At 41.3% G+C, this 20931-nt stretch overlaps 1 protein-coding gene across 1 annotated transcript in view; it reads right to left on the bottom strand.

Moving 5' to 3' along the window:
- Positions 1-20931, bottom strand: part of RMND5A (required for meiotic nuclear division 5 homolog A) — a 62706-nt gene that overhangs the window by 31762 nt on the left and 10013 nt on the right. Inside the window, exon 2 of the mRNA XM_069583185.1 lies at positions 10326-10468. Coding sequence (XP_069439286.1) covers positions 10326-10468 — 143 coding nt within the window. The remainder of the gene's footprint in view (positions 1-10325; positions 10469-20931) is intronic.

The raw sequence follows: 20931 nt of genomic DNA, 5'->3' as shown, positions 1-20931 counted from the left end.
ACTTGTAGCCTGAGTCCAACAAGGTAGTGACCACTAAAACAAAACTTAAAAAACAAACTCAGTGGATGGGGACTTCCCTGGTGGTCCAGTGGCTACGACTCCTTGCTCCCAGTGCAAGGGGCCAGGGTACAATCCCTGGCTAGGGAGCTAAGGTCTCCCATGCTGCAACTAAAACACAGCACAGCCAAATAAATAAATATTAAAAAAAAAAAAAAAACCTCACAGGATGTAATTAACAGCAGAATAGAGGTGAACAGCACAAAAGTCAGTGGAGATCCACAGAAATGATCTAATCTGATCAACCAAATAAAAATTGAAAAAAAAAAAAAAGAATAGGATCTCAGGGACCTGTAGGAAAATCTTACATTAAGTCAATGGATTGCTAGAGGGACAAGAGTGTAGTGTAGGATAAAAAAAATTTTTTTAACATTTCCCAACTTTGTCAAAAGACAGAAATCTACAGATTCAAGAAGCTCAGCAAACTCCTAAAAGGATAAGTTCAAAGAAATCCAAACTCAGACATCTCAGGATCAAACTGCTAAAAATTAAAGACTAAGAAAAATTTTGAAAGTAACTAGGAAAAAGTGATACATTGCTTATAGGGAAACTACAATTCAAATAACTACAGATTTCTCAACTAAAAATCTTAATTTACATACTTTCAAAATAATTGTAATATATAGAGGAACCATATGCAACTTTGTTCTGTATTTTCCAAGTCTCCTGTAAATGTGTTATCATACTTTCATATTTTTAAAAAAGAAAAAAGGACTACAGATTTCTCAACAGAAGCCATGCAGAGACCAGAAAGAAGTGACACATTTTTCAAGTACTAAAAGAACTGACATCCCAGAATTTTATATCAAGTGAAAATACCCTTCAGGAATGAAGATGAAATAAAGACATTCTCAGATGAAGGGAAGCTGAATTTGTTGAAAGAAGACCTGCTCTAAAAGAACTGCTAAAGTTCTTCTGACAAAGGGGAAATCACCCCAGTAGAAGGCAACTCGAAACATCAAGAGTAAAGAAATTGGCCAATCTACCTCTGAAAGCTTTCTGTGCCCAATTTCACTTCCACTCCCTTATCTTTCATAGGTGTTAACCTATGTTAACCTGATAAGCGTCTTGAATTGTTTTTTAAGCACATAAATTTAATTAATGTTTAGATTAAACTGAAATTATTAATTCAATCCTTAATCATTGCTTAAGCATGGTACAAGCAACACAGGGTTATTTTACAGCGCACATAAGAACAGGTGGTAAGTAATCCTGCAATAGAACTCCAAACCACATGCTATTTACAATCATCACAACACAGCATAGCTCTCCTCTTCAAAACTCAGCCCACTTTTCTTTAAAGATCTCTCTATTCTTAGATGTCAAGCCAGTAGCCTAAAACTAAATATACACATTTAACATTTGGAATTACTCAACACAAAAAACAAAAAAGGAAAATTACTCTCAGAATCTTAAAATTTTTATTCCTTTTCTTTTTATAGACCTCTTTCTTGGCCTAGTACTTAATCTAAAGAATGAAATAATACAGAGTACCTAGATGCTAAGGCAATAGTGTCCATGCCCATACTGAAGAGACTGTATCTAGCCCTGAAAAAAATCAGGATTGCTTGGTTGTGACTCTCTACTTTCCTCATCCAATCTGCTTACCAGAGTCTGCCTGTTGAGAGATGACTTTATAGCAGTTTATCAATACCTTTAAGCTAATTATTATATCTTTATGCTGTCTATGACAATCAGAACACCAGAAGTAAAGATGCTGCTACCTTGTTCCTCCTCTGGACTGGGTGGGATACAGGCCTTACTAGGGTGACTGATGGTGAAACGGAGCAGGACCCAAGGGCTTCGCCCCCCATGTCCTCAGCCTGCCTTTTGCCCATGGAAAAACTTTAGCCAAAGAATTAAGTTTCATCAGAGAAGGGAGAAAATGCAGAAATGGAGGAAAACAGTCAAAGGAGACCGAATGATAATAGTTTAGTCATTAAGCACAGTCAGGGACCGCTAGTTTCTTCTCAAAGGCTATAGATAATATTCTGAGCCACATCCTGTGAGCTGTCCTTGTAGATATTGAAACCACCAGCAGGTAGAGAGGTTAACTACATGATGACCAGACTAACCACGACACAGCTGCACAATTCCAAGAACTGGCCTCAAGGAGACGGGAACCAACCAATCCTGCAATGGAAGACTGACTTTTCCTAAAACAATGAAGATGACGCTGATTAGACCACCGATGACCAAGATGACTGTCAGAGCTGATTGTGCTGTTTCTGCATGGAGCCCCTACCTCTGTCTATAAAAGCTCTTGCCCCTGATTGGGGGTGGGGAGTCAGCCTTTGGACAAGCATTCCCCACCTCCCACTGCCAGCATCTAAAATAAACCAAACTTTCCTTCTCATCAACCTCTTTATTGGGACACAGTCAGAGCTGGGTTCAGTAACAATGTCACAGATTTCTCCCATATTGTATTCCCCCAGATAAAAGGCTAATCAAATGAATAAAGGAATGGTATCAGAGGATGACAGAATTTATTACCAACTCAAGAATCTGTCTATAACTCTCTAAATGTCTGCATGCACTCTATAGGCAAGAATCATTGAGACTAAGATTTCTCACTGATCTATCAACCTCATTCAATCCAAACACAACCTTCAGATTTCTAATGATTCATTTACTGATTACTCCCCAATCGCATCAACCTCCAACAAATTAGGTGTCTATTATTCAGCAGGAAAGAAGACACATGGTCAACTCCAAAGGACAGACCATATGAAAACTCAAAACAAAACAATTCCTCCAAATCTTTCCTTCATATACTTAAACCAAAAGTAAATTCTGATCATCTAGAAAAATTTAAACCAGTCTAACACTGAAACAAATGTAAACACTTTCTTTTACAAGGATGCTCTTCATATAATTTTATTTCACTACTATACTGGTGGTAAGAAAAATCAAAAACCCTTACACTCAAGACATCTGTACGACATTCAAGTTCTAGAACTTATTTGCTAGTCTTGGAAAACACAACTAAGCATGACTAAGCAAAGCATTAGATGAAAACTTCTGAGCTCCCTTCTATCATTTAGATCTTACAGTTTAAACCACCAAAGTGGATGAGTAAATTTTTTTCATAGCTTATTTTCTGCTCACATGTAGGAAAAATTAAAGCTTAAATTGTAAAAAGAGGTCGAGGAAATGCAATATAGTATGAGAACTCCTTTTGTTATAACTGCACGTTCTTACTATTGCATCAGAGCAAGGATCAGTTCCAGGCCCTGTTGCTAGGTGACCAAACTCATCTGCATGGCTGCCCAGGAAATCAGCAGCATCGCAAACCAGCCAAGAAGTAGATAGTGAAGATAAACACCTGTCTATCAGCACTTCTGTTTTACTCCATTTTTCCTTTTATAAAGGAAAAGAAAAGAAAAAGCATGGATGGATGTTCTTAAATGTGAAGGCACATTCTCAAAAGATAAAAAGCACATATTTAAGGGTGTGTCTGTCTAGAGAAGATATTACAGCTTAAAAAGAGAAATCCAGGACACACAAATCTGTATACCATCTCATGTACTTTTAGTATCCTTCACATTTTTAACGGATTGAAGGTTTTAAAGTCTGGAGGCTAGGCAGAGGAGAAGTAAATAACTTAGACGATCCTTACTTACAAGACTATGAAATCTAAACAAACCACCCTACCTGTTTGCTTAAACATGCTTATGAACTGATTAGACTTAAGGACCGGCTTTCACTGCTCACCATCCAAAATACATTTTATGAAATTATAATTACTGAGTAAGTACTGACAAAAGAAGTACATGATAAAACACAGTATTTGATTTAACACCTAAGTGTCAATTCTTTTTTCATTTAATATTTATTTATATGGCTACATCAGGTCTTAGTTGCAGCATGAGAACTATTAAGTTGTGGCATGTGGGATCCAGTTCCCTGACCAGGGATGGAACCTGGGCCACTTGCATTAGGAGCAAGGAGTCTTACCCACTAGACCACCAGGGAAGTCCCTGCCAATTCTTAAATACTGCTAATTTTTTAAAAACTTCTCCATTGACTTTGGTAGAAAAACTGGCATGTGACCCTAACAATGTGCTCTTGTTGCACCTACCAGGAATCAATTTCCCATCCAAGCACCTAGTTAATCTGATTTACTTAGCAGAAGTGAAAGGGTTACTGCAGAGAACATTTAACTGAGAAGACGACGACCTGGGCTCTGGCTCCATGCAGCCTGGGAAAAGTTATCTACTACTTCATACACAACAAAAAAAAGATACTATGCAAACACTGGACAGCGACAAGTGAAAGAATGAAATTAGAACACTCTCTAACATCATACATAAAAATAAACTCAAAATGGATTGAAGACCTGAATGCAACAAGGCCAGATACTATAAAACTTACAGTAAAGAGGAAAACATAGGCAAAACACTCGACATAAATCACAGAAAGATGTTTTTCAATCTACTGCCTAAAGTAATGAAAATGGGACTTAATTAAACGCAAAAGCTTTTGCAGAGCAAAGGAAACCAAAAACAAAGGGACAACCCTCAGAATGGGAGAAAATATGAGATTTTTACTAAATGTCTTACTAGTAACTTTTTTAGGGGGTATGGTTAGTCTGATGTTTTATTTTTAGGGAATTCGTTCCTAGCTTTCAATCACTGTGATCTTTTTACAGCTTTGTTAGCCATTTCTTTTCAGTAATTCTGAAAATTCTACCCAATACATGTATCAAATTATCTGCCTATATTTCAGAACTCAGTTCTTTTCCGCCTTGCTCAGAATAAGTTTTCTAGCCTTTTTCATTTCCCTCCTTGATGAACAGTAACATCTCTCTACTACATAAGGATTTATCCATTATATAATAGTAGTACTTCAGAGTTAGCTGACCTCACCCATTCTAACTATTGTTTAAGGCTAAATGCAAAAAATTTTCTCCTGCCATTACTTTTTTCTCCTCTTACACCCCAGCAAGACCTAAATAAAAGGCTCACTCAGAACTATTTTACAATGTTCTCTATTTCATTTTTTATAGCCTTACACCATTTTTTTTTAACAGTCATCATTTTGCCTCACCAATGCATATGCTCCATCTAGTGGCAGAAGATCAGTTTAGGAAAAGTGGTTTACAAAAAGGGTTTTTTTTAAACCATTATTTGCCCCCTTAAAACATTACCAGTCCTGCAATGGCCTGATTTCCTAGTACAGCACAATGTTTAAGAACAAACTCTTGAGTGAAACCTTTTCCCAAACCTTGATCTACCACTTGCATACCTTAAGGTATGTTACTTAATATTTCTGAATCTTAGTTTCCTCACATGTGAAAAGGGAGTATCATGGGCTTGTATCATGGGCTATTGGAGAAGGAAATGGCAACCCACTCCAGTATTCTTGCCTGGAGAATTCCATGGACAGAGGAGCCTGGCAGACTAGTCCACGCGGTTGGAAAGAGCCCGACACGGCTGAGCGACTAACACACATCACAGGCTATGTGTGTATGTGCTGCTAAGCCGCTTCAGCCATGTCCGACTCCTGGCGACCCTGTGGCCAATAGCCCATCAGGCTCCCCTGTCCATGAGACTTCCCAGGCAAGAATACTGGAGTGGGTTGCCATGCCTTCCTCCAGGGGATCTTCCCGATCCAGGGATGGAACTGGAGTTTCTTCTGTCTTCTGCATTGGCAGGTGGATTCTCTTAACACTAGCGTCATCTGGGAAGCCCTCTAAATGTATGTAACGTTCTCAGCTCAGCATGTGAAACATGGTCAATACTCTGTAAGTGACAGCTATATTTTCTCCCTTCTCCTCAGTCTAATTTCATCCTATTTAAGGAGGTAGGCAAATCCTCAAATGTTTTTATCATTCCCTCCCTTTATTCCCCTAATCTCCTTGAATCAAATCTTTACGCCTTCCATCACTGCCTTTTCCCCAGCCTGACCTTGCCTGACAGGGGCAGCCACTCCCGTCAAGTCAGTCCCTGAGAGTCTTTAACAGGAGTCAAGCATTTTCTCAACTGTTCAGTTCCTTGCCTGACCCCACAGAAGACCACAACTCACTGCTCTGCTGCACTAAATCTTACCCACTCTCACAAGTCAAATGTAAAAACATCCACTCCAGGGAATTCCCCAGTGGTCCAGTGGTTAAGACCCTGCCTTCCAATGCAGGGGGGCAAAGGTTCAATCCTTGGTCAGGGAACTAAGATCCCATATGCCTTGTGGGGTGGCCAAAAAAATAAAAAAATTTTAAAAAATTAAAAGCAACGAAATGGAACTTTCCTGGTGGCACAGTGGATGGGAATCTGCCTGCCAATGCAGGAGACACAGGTTCAATCCCTGGTCTGGGAAGATTCCATATGCCTCAGAGCAACTAAGCCCATGTGCCACAACTACTGAGCCTGCAGGCTGCACCCACCGAAGCCCGTGTGCCGAGAGGCCGTGCTCTGAAACCAGAGAACCCACCACAGTGAGACGTCCTCACACCACAACGAAGAGCAGCCCCCACTTGCTGCGACTACAGAAAGCCACTCACAGCAACGAAGACCCAGAGCAGCCAAAATAAATGAATGAATAAATGAAATACCAACTCTACAACCTTAATCAAGAACTCAGTGACCATCTCTCTACTTTTTATTAGTAAGCAGAATCTGTCCTAAGCAAACTTACTTTATGTTGTCTCAGAATCTTTCCAGTTCTTTGACATGTACAAAAAGCACCCTTAAACGAATAAACTACGCCACAATTGTCTAAAAAACATGTACTATGTTTTTCGCTTTCAATTGTCCCACAGCAAATGTTAGATACTTAAATCTTAGCATTGTTTCATCCACCCACACACAGAAGCCTAAAGCAGTAACTATTTTTACTGACTTTTCTTACCTAGGAATTAAACTTAAAAAAAGTCAAAAGACTAAGTAAAACACTAAATAAAATATCCTAAATAGGAAAGAATTCTAGATTTTCTTAAAAATAGAGAAGGAAATAAAAAACATATTTGTTTTTACTAAAAAAAAAAACAAACAGAAAACATTTGGCTACAGAACCCAGCGGTTGATATTTATTTTAAACTGTGATTATACTACAGGCATCTGAAAACTGTCAACACATTAAAGCAGAAATCTTCAATAATTTTTATGCTGGCAATAATTAAAAGCCAGAAAGTGTCCTGCCTAACATCATAAACTTTTCTGCATACGTTTTCAGGGAAGTGATGACCAAAAAGTTTAAAGCAAGCACTGAAACATTAAAGGAAAAAATAAATTTTTTAAGCATGTCGAAAATTTACTCAAGTTCCTCACTCAACCACCAGCCTGCTCATATACGAGTCACCAGCTTCCTTACTGCCCTCCTCTCAGCAGGGTGGGAACACGTCCCCATAACATGGTGCTCACAGGCTGCCGGACGACATTCCAGTTTATTACTCAAGGCTGTTTACTGTGATACTTAAAGGCTTAAGCCACAGTGGCTTCAGCTTCATCCTGTTTGTTCGCGAACCCACGAGTCCACCCAGCCTTTATGACAGGTGGCCCCGGAAGCTTGCACAAATTTATGAGGTGCAAGCTAGAAGGGCAGGAAGACTTTACAAACCAATGGAATCTTGGACAACAGTCAACACAGAACTCCTCAGGTGCGCGAGAAGCTCATGTACCAGGTCTAGGTAGTTCTAGTGGGGTAACAGCTTCCTTTACAGCTAAGGCTAAGTAGATGCTGCCCCTTAACCCCCACAAAAGGGAAGAGAATACACTGAAAAGTGTTATAGAACTCCGCTAAGACATCCAAGCTTTCGGCTGTGCCTCAGAACTATAATTCAACAAATTACCCCAGCATCAACTTAATGGTGTCATTTCATGATAGATCAGAAGAATCTAGAAGCCAGGTCACCTAGAAACTAAACTACTTTCACAGGAACACATAAAACTACGCCCTCCCCCCAAAAAAACCTGTAAAAGTCCTTATAACTTCCAAGTACATGAAAAATATACCCAAAGGAAAATGAATAAATTAAAATATTTAATCAGCAATATTCACCTCAAATCCCTCCCCACTAAAAAGGTCAGAATGTAGGTTACTCACTATGTAGATCCCTTGTCATCCACTTTCAAAAAGATACTTCCATTTCTAGTGCCAAACACATTTAAATGCTTTCGTCTCAAAAAATAGCCAAAACATGACAACCCTTACGAATATGTATAAAGACCTGCCACATCTGGAAGAAGACATGTTTATGTTTAGCAAGTCATCAGTAGCTGGGGGACAAGAGTAAAAGAGGGCTCTGATAACTGGCTTCCCTGGTGGCTCAGACGGTAAAGAATCCACCTGCAATGCAGGAGACCTGGGTTCAATCTCTGGGTCAGGAAAATCCCCTGGAGAAGGGGATGGAAACTCACACCAGTATTCCTGCCTGGAGAATTCCACAGACAGAGGAGCCTGGCGGGCTACAGTCCATGGGGCTGCAAAGAGTCAGACAAGATGGAGGGACTAACACCGATGGTAATTAGGATCAGACAAGACATAAGCTAGGAAATGAGGACACATGGCCCCCTACCAGCGGCACCATGCAAAGCCCTGTATCTCAGATCTTGGTAGCCAGGAGAACACCCACGAGGTATGACTGCGAGGCCATCCCCACCTATTCTGGAATCTGGGACCTGTCTCTGACTGGCTGCTTCGGAGGCTTCAACTACTCTTGCTGTCCTGGCATCTTCTGGTCCCACCTGTTCCCACACCATCATAACTGCGGGTAGCCCAATGGTCACTGCCAGGAACCTCTTGGGGTTTGAACCTTCACTAGAATACCTTGGTCACTGGCAGCCGCCAATATCTGAAGCTTCCTAAACATCACCAGTAGTTACTTCACCCTAAAGAACCCTAAAGAGGGTTCCTCACTCACAGTGATTTAAGATCATCTCTATAGCACCCCCAACCCCACTCTTCCAGAAGGTCCTTGAATCAGTACACACCAATAATCACTTCAGGAACCAACTGAAGACATACGACACCACAGTCTCCAAAAAGTCTGAGGCCAAAGCCACTTCCAAAGCTCTGTTTCCATCCTCAGAGTTAACAGACAGGCCCCCCCCCCCCCAACCTCAGAGCTATTTCAGAGAACACTTCCAGCCTCTGCTGGCAACTGCCATCACAGACCCAAAAGTAGGGCCGCTGCAGCCAGCACTTCTCTGGCCTCTCTCCCCAAGTCAAAGCCCTCAGCACACCGGGAGTGGTGAGAGCTCTCCCAAAGGTCACTAACACTTCTGAAGGCCCAGCTACCCAAACAATCTGCAGAGCCCCAGCCGTTCAGTCCTGTCATACCGTACCTACACGACGGCAAGACCTCCTTAAAAGCACCCGTGTTATAGTTCTCACTCGGGCTGCCCTGAGTCTAGCCGGCCAACATTACCACTCTGTCAGATTATTTCTGACAGTTAGGCTTGCACATGAGTTAAGAGCCGTTCTCTGGATTCCACAAGTTTCCATGTTACAGCTACTGTCCTCATGCACACAGATGGAGCAGCTCATAAGACATGTTTTGCTACAAAAAGCTCTCCCCAAAATTTCTTCCTACTCTCCCAAAAGTTTACAATGTGTAAACAAAAATGTCCACAACCAGCCACACACTCCCTAACAGAGGTAACATTCCGAGGCATCACACAGTAACCTTAAGCCACTTCTCTTGGGCTCTACTAAGAACAAGAACTCCAAGGGCAAAACTGGCCCAGTGCTAAAAACAGTAACTGCTTATAAGCAAACCTCCAAGTCAAAGATTTAAGAGATGTCACAAGAAAATCACTCAAGTGACCGGCTCTGCTGGCTAGCAACCAATCCGCTCACACAGCAAACAACAAAGTGACCAGCAAGCTCATAGGAGGACAAGGAGACTAGGATGATGCAGGGCAGACAGACGCAAGCTTCGTTACCCCAGTCATCCTGTAACAGAGGCCGAGTCACACCCCGGGAATTACTCAGCAAGTAGGAAAAGTTCCTTCTATAAACAAACTCCCTCAGAGGAAGTTAGAAATTGGAAACTGACTCACCTTGACATTAGGAGTGGTCATCATACAAGAAAATGGGTTAAAAAAAAAAGGGGCTATAAAAAGAGAAGGTTTTTGATTTGCTTTTATTCTTGTTTTTTTTTTGAAATAACAGCAACACGGGACTTTAAGAGTACCATAGTAAAACCATATTACTGAAAGCAAGGATGAAAGAAATAGTATAAACAACGAGAAGGCTACTGTGGCGAAAGCGGTCATGGGAAAATGGTGGCTGATGCTAGAACACACCGAACACTCCCGACAACACCATACCTTATCAATGGCTTTTCCAACCCGAGAAACGCTGCTGTGGATGTCTTTGTGGTCAGAGGCCAACTTCTGAACAGTATCCTTTATTCTCTTACAGCACTGTGTCAAGACAAGTGAAAGTGTCCCTGATAATTCAGCATCTTGACCTATAAAAAAAGAAAGAAAGACGACTGGCTATTCAAAAAAGTAAACCCAAAGATGGCAAGTTATCACATTGGCCCTCCGGAAGATGAAAAGGTAGATGTGAAGAAAAATCAGCTGTCCACTTTGAAACAGATGGTAACAGCCATAGGCGATATTTTTCCAAGGAACAGTAAGAAAGCTATTTTAATTTTTGCATCATTTGGAATATTTAAAAATTTTACTATGACATAAATCACTTATGTAATTACTAAATTGAATAATACTGCATAATACTGCCAAGGCATTTTTAAGAAAATATGTCTAAGTGAATAAACTCACTTATTCAATCCACTTACACTGTCCAAGTCACTCTCGCAACATTTTATTACTAAATTTCCTAAGAAGAGAGAAGTCTAATTGCTTTATGTTCTACATAAAGAAGAAAAAACAAACTTTTTTGGATAACATGGAGAATACATATAGCAGAAAAGAGTTTACATATCCCCACCTGTAAGCCTCAGTGAGCCATCCCTACCAGTTAGGGTGGGAGGAACTCTCTAGAACTTCTAGTTCCCAGATGCCGGCCAAGAGCCCACCCTGCAAGCAGGTCTTTGTAAGGATTAGCAATCTCAGACTGGCTTGCCAGGTTGGTCTCTGGTGGGCATCTGGGAATTTGGATTTCAGGAGGGTTCCTACTACTCTAATGGGTTAAGAATGGCTTGTTGTGCCTAAACTGTTTGTAAAATGTGGTTTGTGCTGAACTGCTTTTCTTCTGGGAGTCTGGAATTTTGGTATCTGCTAGACAGAGGGTGCCTGCCTACATGACAGTACCCAGTAAACACCAGAAGACTATGTCTCCAAATGAGCTTCCCTCGGAGATAAACACTTCACGTTGTTGTTGTTTAGTCACTGTATCCGACTCTTTGCAACCGCATGGGCTGTATCTGGCCAGGCTGTGGGATGTCCCAGGCAAGAATACTGGAGTGGGTTGCCACTTCCTTCTCCAGGGGATCTTCCTGACCCTGGGATCGAACTTGTGTCTTCTGTATTAGCAGCTGGATTCTGTACCACTGAGTCTCCAGGGGAATACTGTAACACTTCATACTTGTTAGTGTTTGATGCTAGAGGAATTAAGTATGCTGCCCTGTGTGACTCCATTGGGAGAGGACTCTTTGCAGCTTTCTCTTGGTTTCCTCTAGACAATGCCCTGTGTGCTTTTTTCCCTTGCTGTTTGTCTTGCACCTTTTTGCTGTAACAAATGTTAGCCATGAGTATGAGTGTGACTACCTGTTGAGTCCAGTGCCTCCTCCTGTATTAGTGGAATCTACAGTAGTCTTGCACTGCAAGGAGATCCAACCAGTCCATCCTAAAGGAAATCAACCCTGAATATTCATTGGAAGGACTGATGCTGAAGCTGAAGCTCCAATACTTCAGCCAACTGATGCAAAGAGCCAACTCATTGGAAAAGACCCTGATACGGAGAAAGACTGAGGCCGGGAGAAGGGGGCAACAGAGGATGAGATGGTTGGATGGCATCACTGACTCAATGGACATGAGTTTAAGCAAGCTCTGGGAGATGGTGAAGGACAGAGAAGTGGGGTGTGCAGAAGTCCATGGGGGTCACAAAGAGTCGGACACGACTTAGGGACTAAACAACAACAAAGTAGTTGTGGGGACACTTTTTCCTTGATAGATTAACAGAAAGTTACTACAGCTGATATCCTTTCCTTGTGCCATCTCCTCAAAAAAAAGAGACTGCTCTCTTTATTTGTATTCTCTTTATCTCTGAATTTGTATTCAGTAATACTTGTCAGTTACCTCAAGCATAGACCTACACATCCACACCTGTAAGCAACAGACCGAGCTCCTGAAATCTTACTGAGTGGTTCTTAAAAGATAAATTTACATCAGAGTGATCTGGAGGTCTAGTTAAGACAAAGTAGATAGATCCACACCCCCAGAGTTTCTGATTCAAGAGGTCTGGGATAGGGCCCAAGAATTTGAAAGAGAATAGCCCCAAAGTAAAAGCAGTCTTAGGAGCTTCATTCATCAAACAGCTATTTATTGAGCATTCAATTATGTGACAGGTACAGCTGTGTCCAGGCAAAAATCCCAGCAAACCATAACTTCTGGTGAGCAAGATAAATACAAAGTCAGTCAATTACACAATACTGCAAAAGAGGATACGTGCTCCTGGCAGGGGTGGGGGACCAGAGTAAAACAAATGGAGAGTGTTTGTGGGTTGAGCCACTGTAATCTTAAACAGGTGGACATGGTAAGCCTCACTGAGGAAGTGACACCTGGGCAAAAACTTGAAAGAAGGGGGAGAAGGGTAGCAGAATATGTCACCCCCAAATAGCCTTTTGGCATAAGGATGATCTTGAGCTGATTATTTCTGAAAAACAACAAACACAAGAGAAGCTCTGAAAGCAGAGTAGAAGTGACCCTTTTATAAAGGAAATTTAAATGTATAAAATAAACTTCCATTTTAAGGGCATCTCTATATGAGGGAGAGAAGAATGACTGCTGCTTCAGTCACGTCCGACTCTGTGCGACCCCACAGACGGCAACCCACCAGGCTCCTCTAGGAGCCTGGGATTCTCCAGGCAAGAAAACTGGAGTGGGTTGCTATTCAGCTCAATCGCTCAGTCGTGTCTGACTCTTTGCAACCCCGTGAATTGCAGTACACCAGGCCTTCCAGTCCATCACCAACTCCTGGAGTTCACTCAAACTCACGTCCATCGAGTTGATGATGCCATCCAGCCATCTCATCCTCTGTCGTCCCCTTTTCCTCCTGCCTCCAATCCCTCCCAGCATCAGAGTCTTTTCCAATGAGTCAACTCTTCGCATGAGGTGGCCAAAGTACAGGAGTTTCAGCTTTAGCATCAGTCCTTCCAAAGAACACCCAGGGCCGATCTTGATGAAAGTGAAAGGGGAGAGTGAAAAAGTTGGCTTAAAGCTCAACATTCAGAAACTGAAGATCATGGCATCTGGTCCCACCACTTCCTGGCAAATAGATGGGGAAACAGTGGAAACAATGTCAGACTTTATTTTTTGGGGCTCCAAAATCACTGTAGATGGTGACTGCAGCCATGAAATTAAAAGACGCTTACTCCTTGGAAGGAAAGTTATGACCAACCTAGATAGCATATTCAAAAGCAGATACATTACTTTGCCAACAAAGGTCTGTCTAGTCAAGGCTATGGTTTTTCTAGTGGTCATGTATGGATGCGAGAGTTGGACTATAAAGAAGGCTGAGCACCGAAGAACTGATGCTTTTGAACTGTGGTGTTGGAGAAGACTCTTGAGAGTCCCTTGGACTGCAAGGAGATCCAACCAGTCCATTCTAAAGAAGATCACCCCTGGGTTGCCATTACCTTCTCGTAAATCACAAGAAATTTTTATGAAAGCTCAGACTTAGATTTACATAAAAAACCTAACCCCTGTTTACTGTGCTTTTCCTGCTAACCTCTCTATTACTGGCCTACACACACCTACCTTTCTTTTGTCTTTAGCTGAAGTTGGTCTGTAAGCCTGAGTTCTAAGCCACCTCTTTGAGTTACTCACTACTCCCTGGAATACTGAGTGCACCTCCCACATGCACATGAGGTATACGTGTAAACAAACTGCTTTTCCCTAGTCAGTCTGTTTTTTATTATAGGAGTCTCTCAGCCAAGAACTTGCAAGGGTAGATGTAAAATTACTTTTCCTTTCCTACAGAGGAAAGCATTCCAGCATTTATGACAACCACTGAGAAGTAAGCAGAAGAATGTATCCATAAGGTACCCAATTCAATATGGGGTGGCCAAAACAGAAATTGCCCTTATTTCTAAATACAACTGCACAAAGTATGTATCAGGTGCTTCCAATTTCTACTGATGCAGGTTAGGCGAAGGAAAGACCGGATAATCCAGGAAAAAAATTTAAATCTGTCTAAAACATGTCCTATACATACTTTGGGCCAAAAGAACCTAATTGCTTCAGTAAGCTCTGTTCTGGCCATTTCTGCTCTTTCTGTATCTAACCCTTATCTAACCTCAATGGCTTTATCTTCTCTTTGAACTTCTATGCCCACAGACTTACTCAGTCTTCTCAATTCCTAATGAATTCTGTTTTCTCTACCACTCCTCTGGCACAGAATCAAACACCAGTTAACAACTTCAGATATATACACCATCATCAGCCTCAACTAGATGTAAGAACCAAAGGGAAGACAAGTTCTTAAACTGTATCCTCCACAGTCTTATATACCCTACATATTTGCAGGTGCTATTAATATAAGTATACAGATTGATGATAAATAAAGTAAGGGGGAGAAAACAGTTAAAAAGAAAGTCATACTCAAAAAATGGTGCTGGAATAACTAGCTACTCATTTGCAAAAAAAATCATATCATAGAAATTAACTCAAAATGGAATGAAGACAGAAATTAAAAGCTGAAACTATCAAACTCTTGGAAGAAAATGGGTTTATTCATGACCTTGGATTGGGTGATGGTTTCTTAGATATGACACCAAAAGCAACCAGACAAAAACATAATTAAATTGGACTTGATCAAAACAAGGGCTTCCCTTGTGGCTCAGCTGGTAAAGAATCTGCCTGCAATGTGGGAGACCTGGCTTCGATCCCTGGGTTGGGAAGATCCCCTGGAGAAGGGAAAGGCTACCCACTCTGGTATTCTTGCCTGGAGAATTCCATGAACTATACAGTCCATGGGGTCGCTAAGAGTTGGACACGACGGAGTGATTTTCGCTTCATCAAAACTTAAAACTTTTGTGCTTCAAACACTACCAAACACTACCACTACCAAGAAAGTGAAAAGAGAACCCACAGAATGGGAGAAAAATATGCAAATCATGCATCAGATAAGGATCTAGTATCTAGTATACAAAAAGAATGCATCAATATCAGGATGTTCAGTTCAGTCACTCAGTCATTTCTGACTCTTTGTGATCCCATGAACCGCAGCACTCCAGGCTCCCTGTCCATCACCAATTCCCAGAGTCCACCCAAACCCATGTCGACTGAGTCAGTGATGCCATCCAACCATCTCATCCTCTGTCGTCCCCTTCTCCTCCTGCCCTCAATCTTTCCCAGTATCAGAGTCTTTTCCAGTGAGTCAGCTCTTTGCATCAGGTGGCCAAGGTACTGGAGTTTCAGCTTCAGCATCATTCCTTCCAAAGAAATCCCCGGGTTGATCTCCTTCAGAATGGACTGGTTGGATCTCCTTGCAGTCCAAGGGACTCTCAACAGTCTTCTCCAACACCACAGTTCAAAAGCATCAGTTCTTCAGTGCTCAGCTTTCTTCACAGTCCAACTCTCACATCCATACATGACTACTGGAAAAACCATAGCCTTGACTAGACAGACCTTTGTTGGCAAAGTAATGTCTCTGCTTTTGGATATGCAATCTAGGTTGGTCATAACTTTCCTTCCAAGGAGTAAGCATCTTTTAATTTCATGGCTGCAATCATCATCTGCAGTGATTTTGGAGCCCCCCAAAATAAAGTCTGACACTGTTTCCACTGTTTCCCCATCTATTTGCCAGGAAGTGATGGGACCAGATGCCATGATCTTCGTTTTCTGAATGTTGGACTTTAAGCCAACTTTTTCACTCTCCTCTTTCACTTTCATCAAGAGGCTTTTTAGTTCCTCTTCACTTTCTGCCATAAGGGTGGTGTCATCTGCATATCTGAGGTTATTGATATTTCTCCCGCAATCTTGATTCCAGCTTGTGCTTCTTCCAGCCCAGTGTTTCTCATGATATACTCTGCATATAAGTTAAACAAGCAGGGTGACAATATACAGCCTTGACGTACTCCTTTTCCTATTTGGAACCAGTCTGTTGTTCCAGGTCCAGTTCTAACTATTGCTTCCTGACCTGCATATAGGTTTCTCTAGAGGCAGGTCAGGTCTCCTCTTTCACTTTCATCAAGAGGCTCTTTAGTTCTTCTTCACTTTCTGCCATAAGGGTGGTGTCATCTGAGGTTATTGATATTTCTCCCAGCAATCTTGATTCCTGCTTGTGCTTCCTCCAGCCCAGTGTTTCTCATGACGTACTCTGCATAGAAGTTAAATAAGCAGGGTGACAATACACAGCCTTGATGTACTCCTTTTCCTATTTGGAACCAGTCTGTTGTTCTATGATGAACAATCCAATTAAAAATAGGCAAAGAATTTGAATAGATTTTTTTCCAAACAGGATAGAGTGGAAATTCCTTGGTGGTCCAATGGTTAGGTCTTGGTGCTTTCACTGCCACAGCCAGGCTCAATTCCTGATCATGGAACTAAGATTCCACAAGTCGTGTGGCATGGTCAAAACAAAAGATATACAAGTAACCAATAAGCACAGGAAAAGGTAGTCAGCATCATTAATCAATAGGGAAATGCAAACCAAAACTACAGTCAGAAACTACTTCACACCCACTGGGATAGCTATAATGAAAAAAGATGGACGACAATAATAAGTGTTGGCAAGAATGTGGAGAATTGAGACCCACATATATTGCTGAGGGATGGTGCAAAAGCTGTTGAAAACATTCCTCAGAAAGTTAAACAAAGTTACCATATGAGCCAACAATTCCACATGTAGGTACATCAGTTTAGTTGCTCAGTCCTGTCCGACTCTTTGCGAGCCCCTGAATCGCTGCACGCCAGGCCCAAGAGAAATGAAAACATACATCCATACACAAACTTGTACATGTTCATAGCAGCATTTTAATAGCCTCAAAATAGAAACAATTCAAATACCCAAATAATGAATGGATAAACAAAATGTGGCAAATCCATGCAACATAGTATTATTCAGCTATAAAAAGGAAGGAAGCACTAATCTATGCTACAACATGGATGAACCCTGGAAACATTAAGCTGAAATATGCCACACAAAAGGCCACAGACTGTTTGACTCTACTTATATGAAATGTCCAGAACAGGCAAGAAGATTCATAGTTGCCAGAGCTGGAGAAGTGTGGAATGGAGAATGACTGTGAATAAGAGGTTTCTTCCTGGAGTGAAGAAAATGTTCTCAAATTAGATAATGGTTATGGCTACACAACTCTGAATGTACTAAAAGCTAGTGAATTTGACACTTTCAAAGGGTGATTTTGTGGTATGTGAACTTTAACTTAATTTTTTAAAAAGCCTAAAAATGCAAACCCTAACAGCTGGACATGTTTATTTCTACAATTAGGAGACAACAAACAAAAGGTTAAGGAACACAAAAGCAAAGCTCAAGCTGGAGAGAGGTCATTTGGGATTTGCCAGTTGAATCTCTATGCCCCAACCTCAAAATCCATTGACATTTTCGAATTTTAGTGACTCAGTTTGCTATGTTTATAAATCATAGATGTGAGGAATATAAGGTCAATTAATTAACACAGTTTTCAGTATGCCCCAAGGAGAATAATTTCTACAAAGTATTTGGAAGCACAAGAAAAGTATAATGGCATAATCTGAAAGAGAACCCCAGGAAAGCCCTGTTCAGAGAAAAGGATTCCACTAATGCATTTTCAAATGGATTTGGTGGAAAGCAGCCAAAGGTAAAAACAGGTTTGGAAATCACTGTAATCACCAAACGGACTGAGACCAAACTTCTAAGTCCTAAAGGGAGAGGCCTAATGTTCTTTCCATTTACTTGTCTGAAAACAAAACCTGCTTCTAAGAGAAACAGAAATCTGCTTCTCTATGAAAGAAAACTCATCGGATTCAGTTCCTAGAAGTAAAACTGGGCAGTTCCTGTGACAGCCACCTTTACCATAACAACCAGAGCGGAAGGTGAACGCTGGGAGCCATGCTGGCCACTAGGAGAGTGGTCACTTTTTACCCAGGATGAAGTCCTGTGCCAAGTGTGTCTGGCAATGCAATAACCTCCCTGGACTCAGGACCCGTACACAAGTATGAAAAGAAATCACTCACCTTTTACTGTCACCACAAATACTTTTTTTCCAAAGATTATTTTTCAAGATCAGTTTTATACTTACAACAAAATTGAGAGGGAGGCAGTGAGATTTCCCAGTATACCCCGCCTCCACACATGTACAGCCTGAAAGTTCTTTTCTTTTTATTTAGTCCATTGTCTGGGTATAACCACACTTTAGCCATTCATCTACTGAAGGACATCTTGGCTGTCTTCAAGTTTTGGCAATTATGAATAAACCTGCCATAAACATCCAGGCGCAGGTTTTTGTGTGGAGCTAAGTTTCAACTCCTTTGGGTAAATACCAAGGAACACTGACTGTTGCCTTTTATTGTAAGAATAATGTCTAGTTTTGTAAGAAAACACCAAACCATCTTTCAAAGTGGCTGTAACACAAAAGTACTATTTTTAAGGTCACTTTTATTATTTGACTTGAGTCAACAAGCAAAACAATTAGTATGGCAATAATCAATCTTAAATCCAAGCAAAGAATCAACATACACAGTTGGTCTAAGTTAAAGATACTTTTCCTTTTAGTGCAATAGAATAGTATCTTTTATAAACAAAAATTTAAGCATGATAGTCTCAGATATTAGAATAGGCATAGTCTCCTCCAAAATCAGACATCTGTCAAACTAAATTACACATATGTGAGCTAACTCCTAAATTCGTATTACCTTGCTTCCCAGGTGGTACAGTGGTAAAGAATCTGCGTGCAATGCAGAAGACACAAGAGACATGGGTTTGATCCCTGGGTCAGGAAGATTACTTGGAGAAGGAAATGACAACCCACTCCAGTATTCTTGCCTGGAGAATCCCATGGACAGAGGAATCTGGCAGGCTACAGTCCATGGGGTCACAAAGAGTCAGACACGACTGAGCAACTAAGCATACAACATTAAGTTGTTTTTATAGAAACCAGTTAAGACTTCAAGCTCTGCTCTTAGCTTCACTGCCTATCCATTTCAGGATTTATGTCCATTAGTTACCTGGAAACAGTAAATTAGAAAAATATTTGCTTGCATAGCTTCTCTACCAGGGTTCCACACTACACTGTAAATATTTTATTTATCACTCCCATGAAATTACTTGAAGGTAGAAAACATAAGTATTTAATTTCCCATGTTTAGCATGGAAACCAGCACATATTAGGCATTCAATAACTATTTACTGAATGAATAGAAAAATAACAGATTGTGTACTACACCGTCTCAATTTCAAGGATAAGACTGATTCTAAAGAAGTCATCGACAACGTGTAAAATAGGTAGCTAACTGGAAGCTGCTGTATAATACAGGGAGCTCAGCCTGGTACTCTGGCTCTGTCATGACCTAGAGTAGGATGGAGGGCAGGGTTGGAAGGTAGGTTCAAGAGGGATGGGATATATGTATACTCATGGCTGGTTCCTGTTAAGGTATGGCAGAAACCAACACAACACTGTAAAGCAATTATCCTCCCATTAAAAATTTTTTTAAAAGTCATTGACAAGGTGAACATGGATATGCTTGCAAGATATTAAAACAGAAAAACTTGAAACTCTGAAAAGGTTGGTATTAAAAACAATAATAAAGGGCTATTTCACACTGTATGTAGCAAACCATAGTGTCAGTCACTCAGTTGTGTCTGACTCTTTGCAGCCTCAAGGACTGCAGCCCAACAGGCTCCTCTGTCCATGGAATTCTCCAGGCAAGAATACTGAAGTAGGTAGCCATTCCCTTCTCCAGGGGATCTTCACAACCCAGCGATCGAATCTGAGTCTCCTGCACTGCAGGCAGATTCTTTACTGTCTGAGCCACCAGGGAAACCCGAGTAGCAAGCCAAACTATGGCTACTGAGGTTTTGGGCTTCTCATGAGCTACCTTGGCACTTAGGACACAGTGACCACTCAACTGAGATATACTCAGAAGAAGCAGGAAAAGGCACAAATAGAAAACACTCTTTTTTTCCCCCCCTAGAGGCAGTACAACCTGAAAACAAAATAAACTTTTGGTAAATTAACAGCTGGCAAATGTACACAGTAAAGGAAAGTATAGCATTTGTTCGTCCACCCCAATGGCAGAGTCACAGATGGGTATTCGGATCCACGGCACCAAGTCACAGCCGAGGGGGGTGCAAGTCCAAACACAAGAGAAAACAAATCACCTCAGTTTATCTTTAAGAGCTAAGTGACATGGCACAGACTAACAGTCCTCCTGGAGCAGAGAGCCAGACCAGTGTGACGGGCACGGGGAAGAAAGCAGGGCTCTACAGTAGTCTGTGAGGCAAGAAATGGCCAGAGAAGAGGAGAAGGAAGACGTGGGAACAAGTTTTTAAATGTCTGCTAGATATTTTCAGGGGCTTCCCAGGTGGCTCAGTGGTAAAGAACCTGCCTGCCAATGCAGGAGACCCGGGTTCGATCCCTGGGTTGGAAAGATTCCCTGGAGAAAAAAATGGCAACCACTCCAGTATTCCTGCCTGGAGAATCCCACGGACAGAGGAGCCTGGTGGACTACAGTCCATGGGATTGCAAGAGTCAGACAAGACTTAGTGACTAAACAACAAGGTATTTTGAGAGAGCCTGTTCACTCC

This window comes from Ovis canadensis, chromosome 3, assembly GCF_042477335.2.
Source record: "Ovis canadensis isolate MfBH-ARS-UI-01 breed Bighorn chromosome 3, ARS-UI_OviCan_v2, whole genome shotgun sequence".
In the NCBI taxonomy this organism is placed as follows: domain Eukaryota; kingdom Metazoa; phylum Chordata; class Mammalia; order Artiodactyla; family Bovidae; genus Ovis; species Ovis canadensis.
Note: the sequence above shows the minus strand (reverse complement) of the source record. Positions and strands in the feature narration are given on the sequence as shown.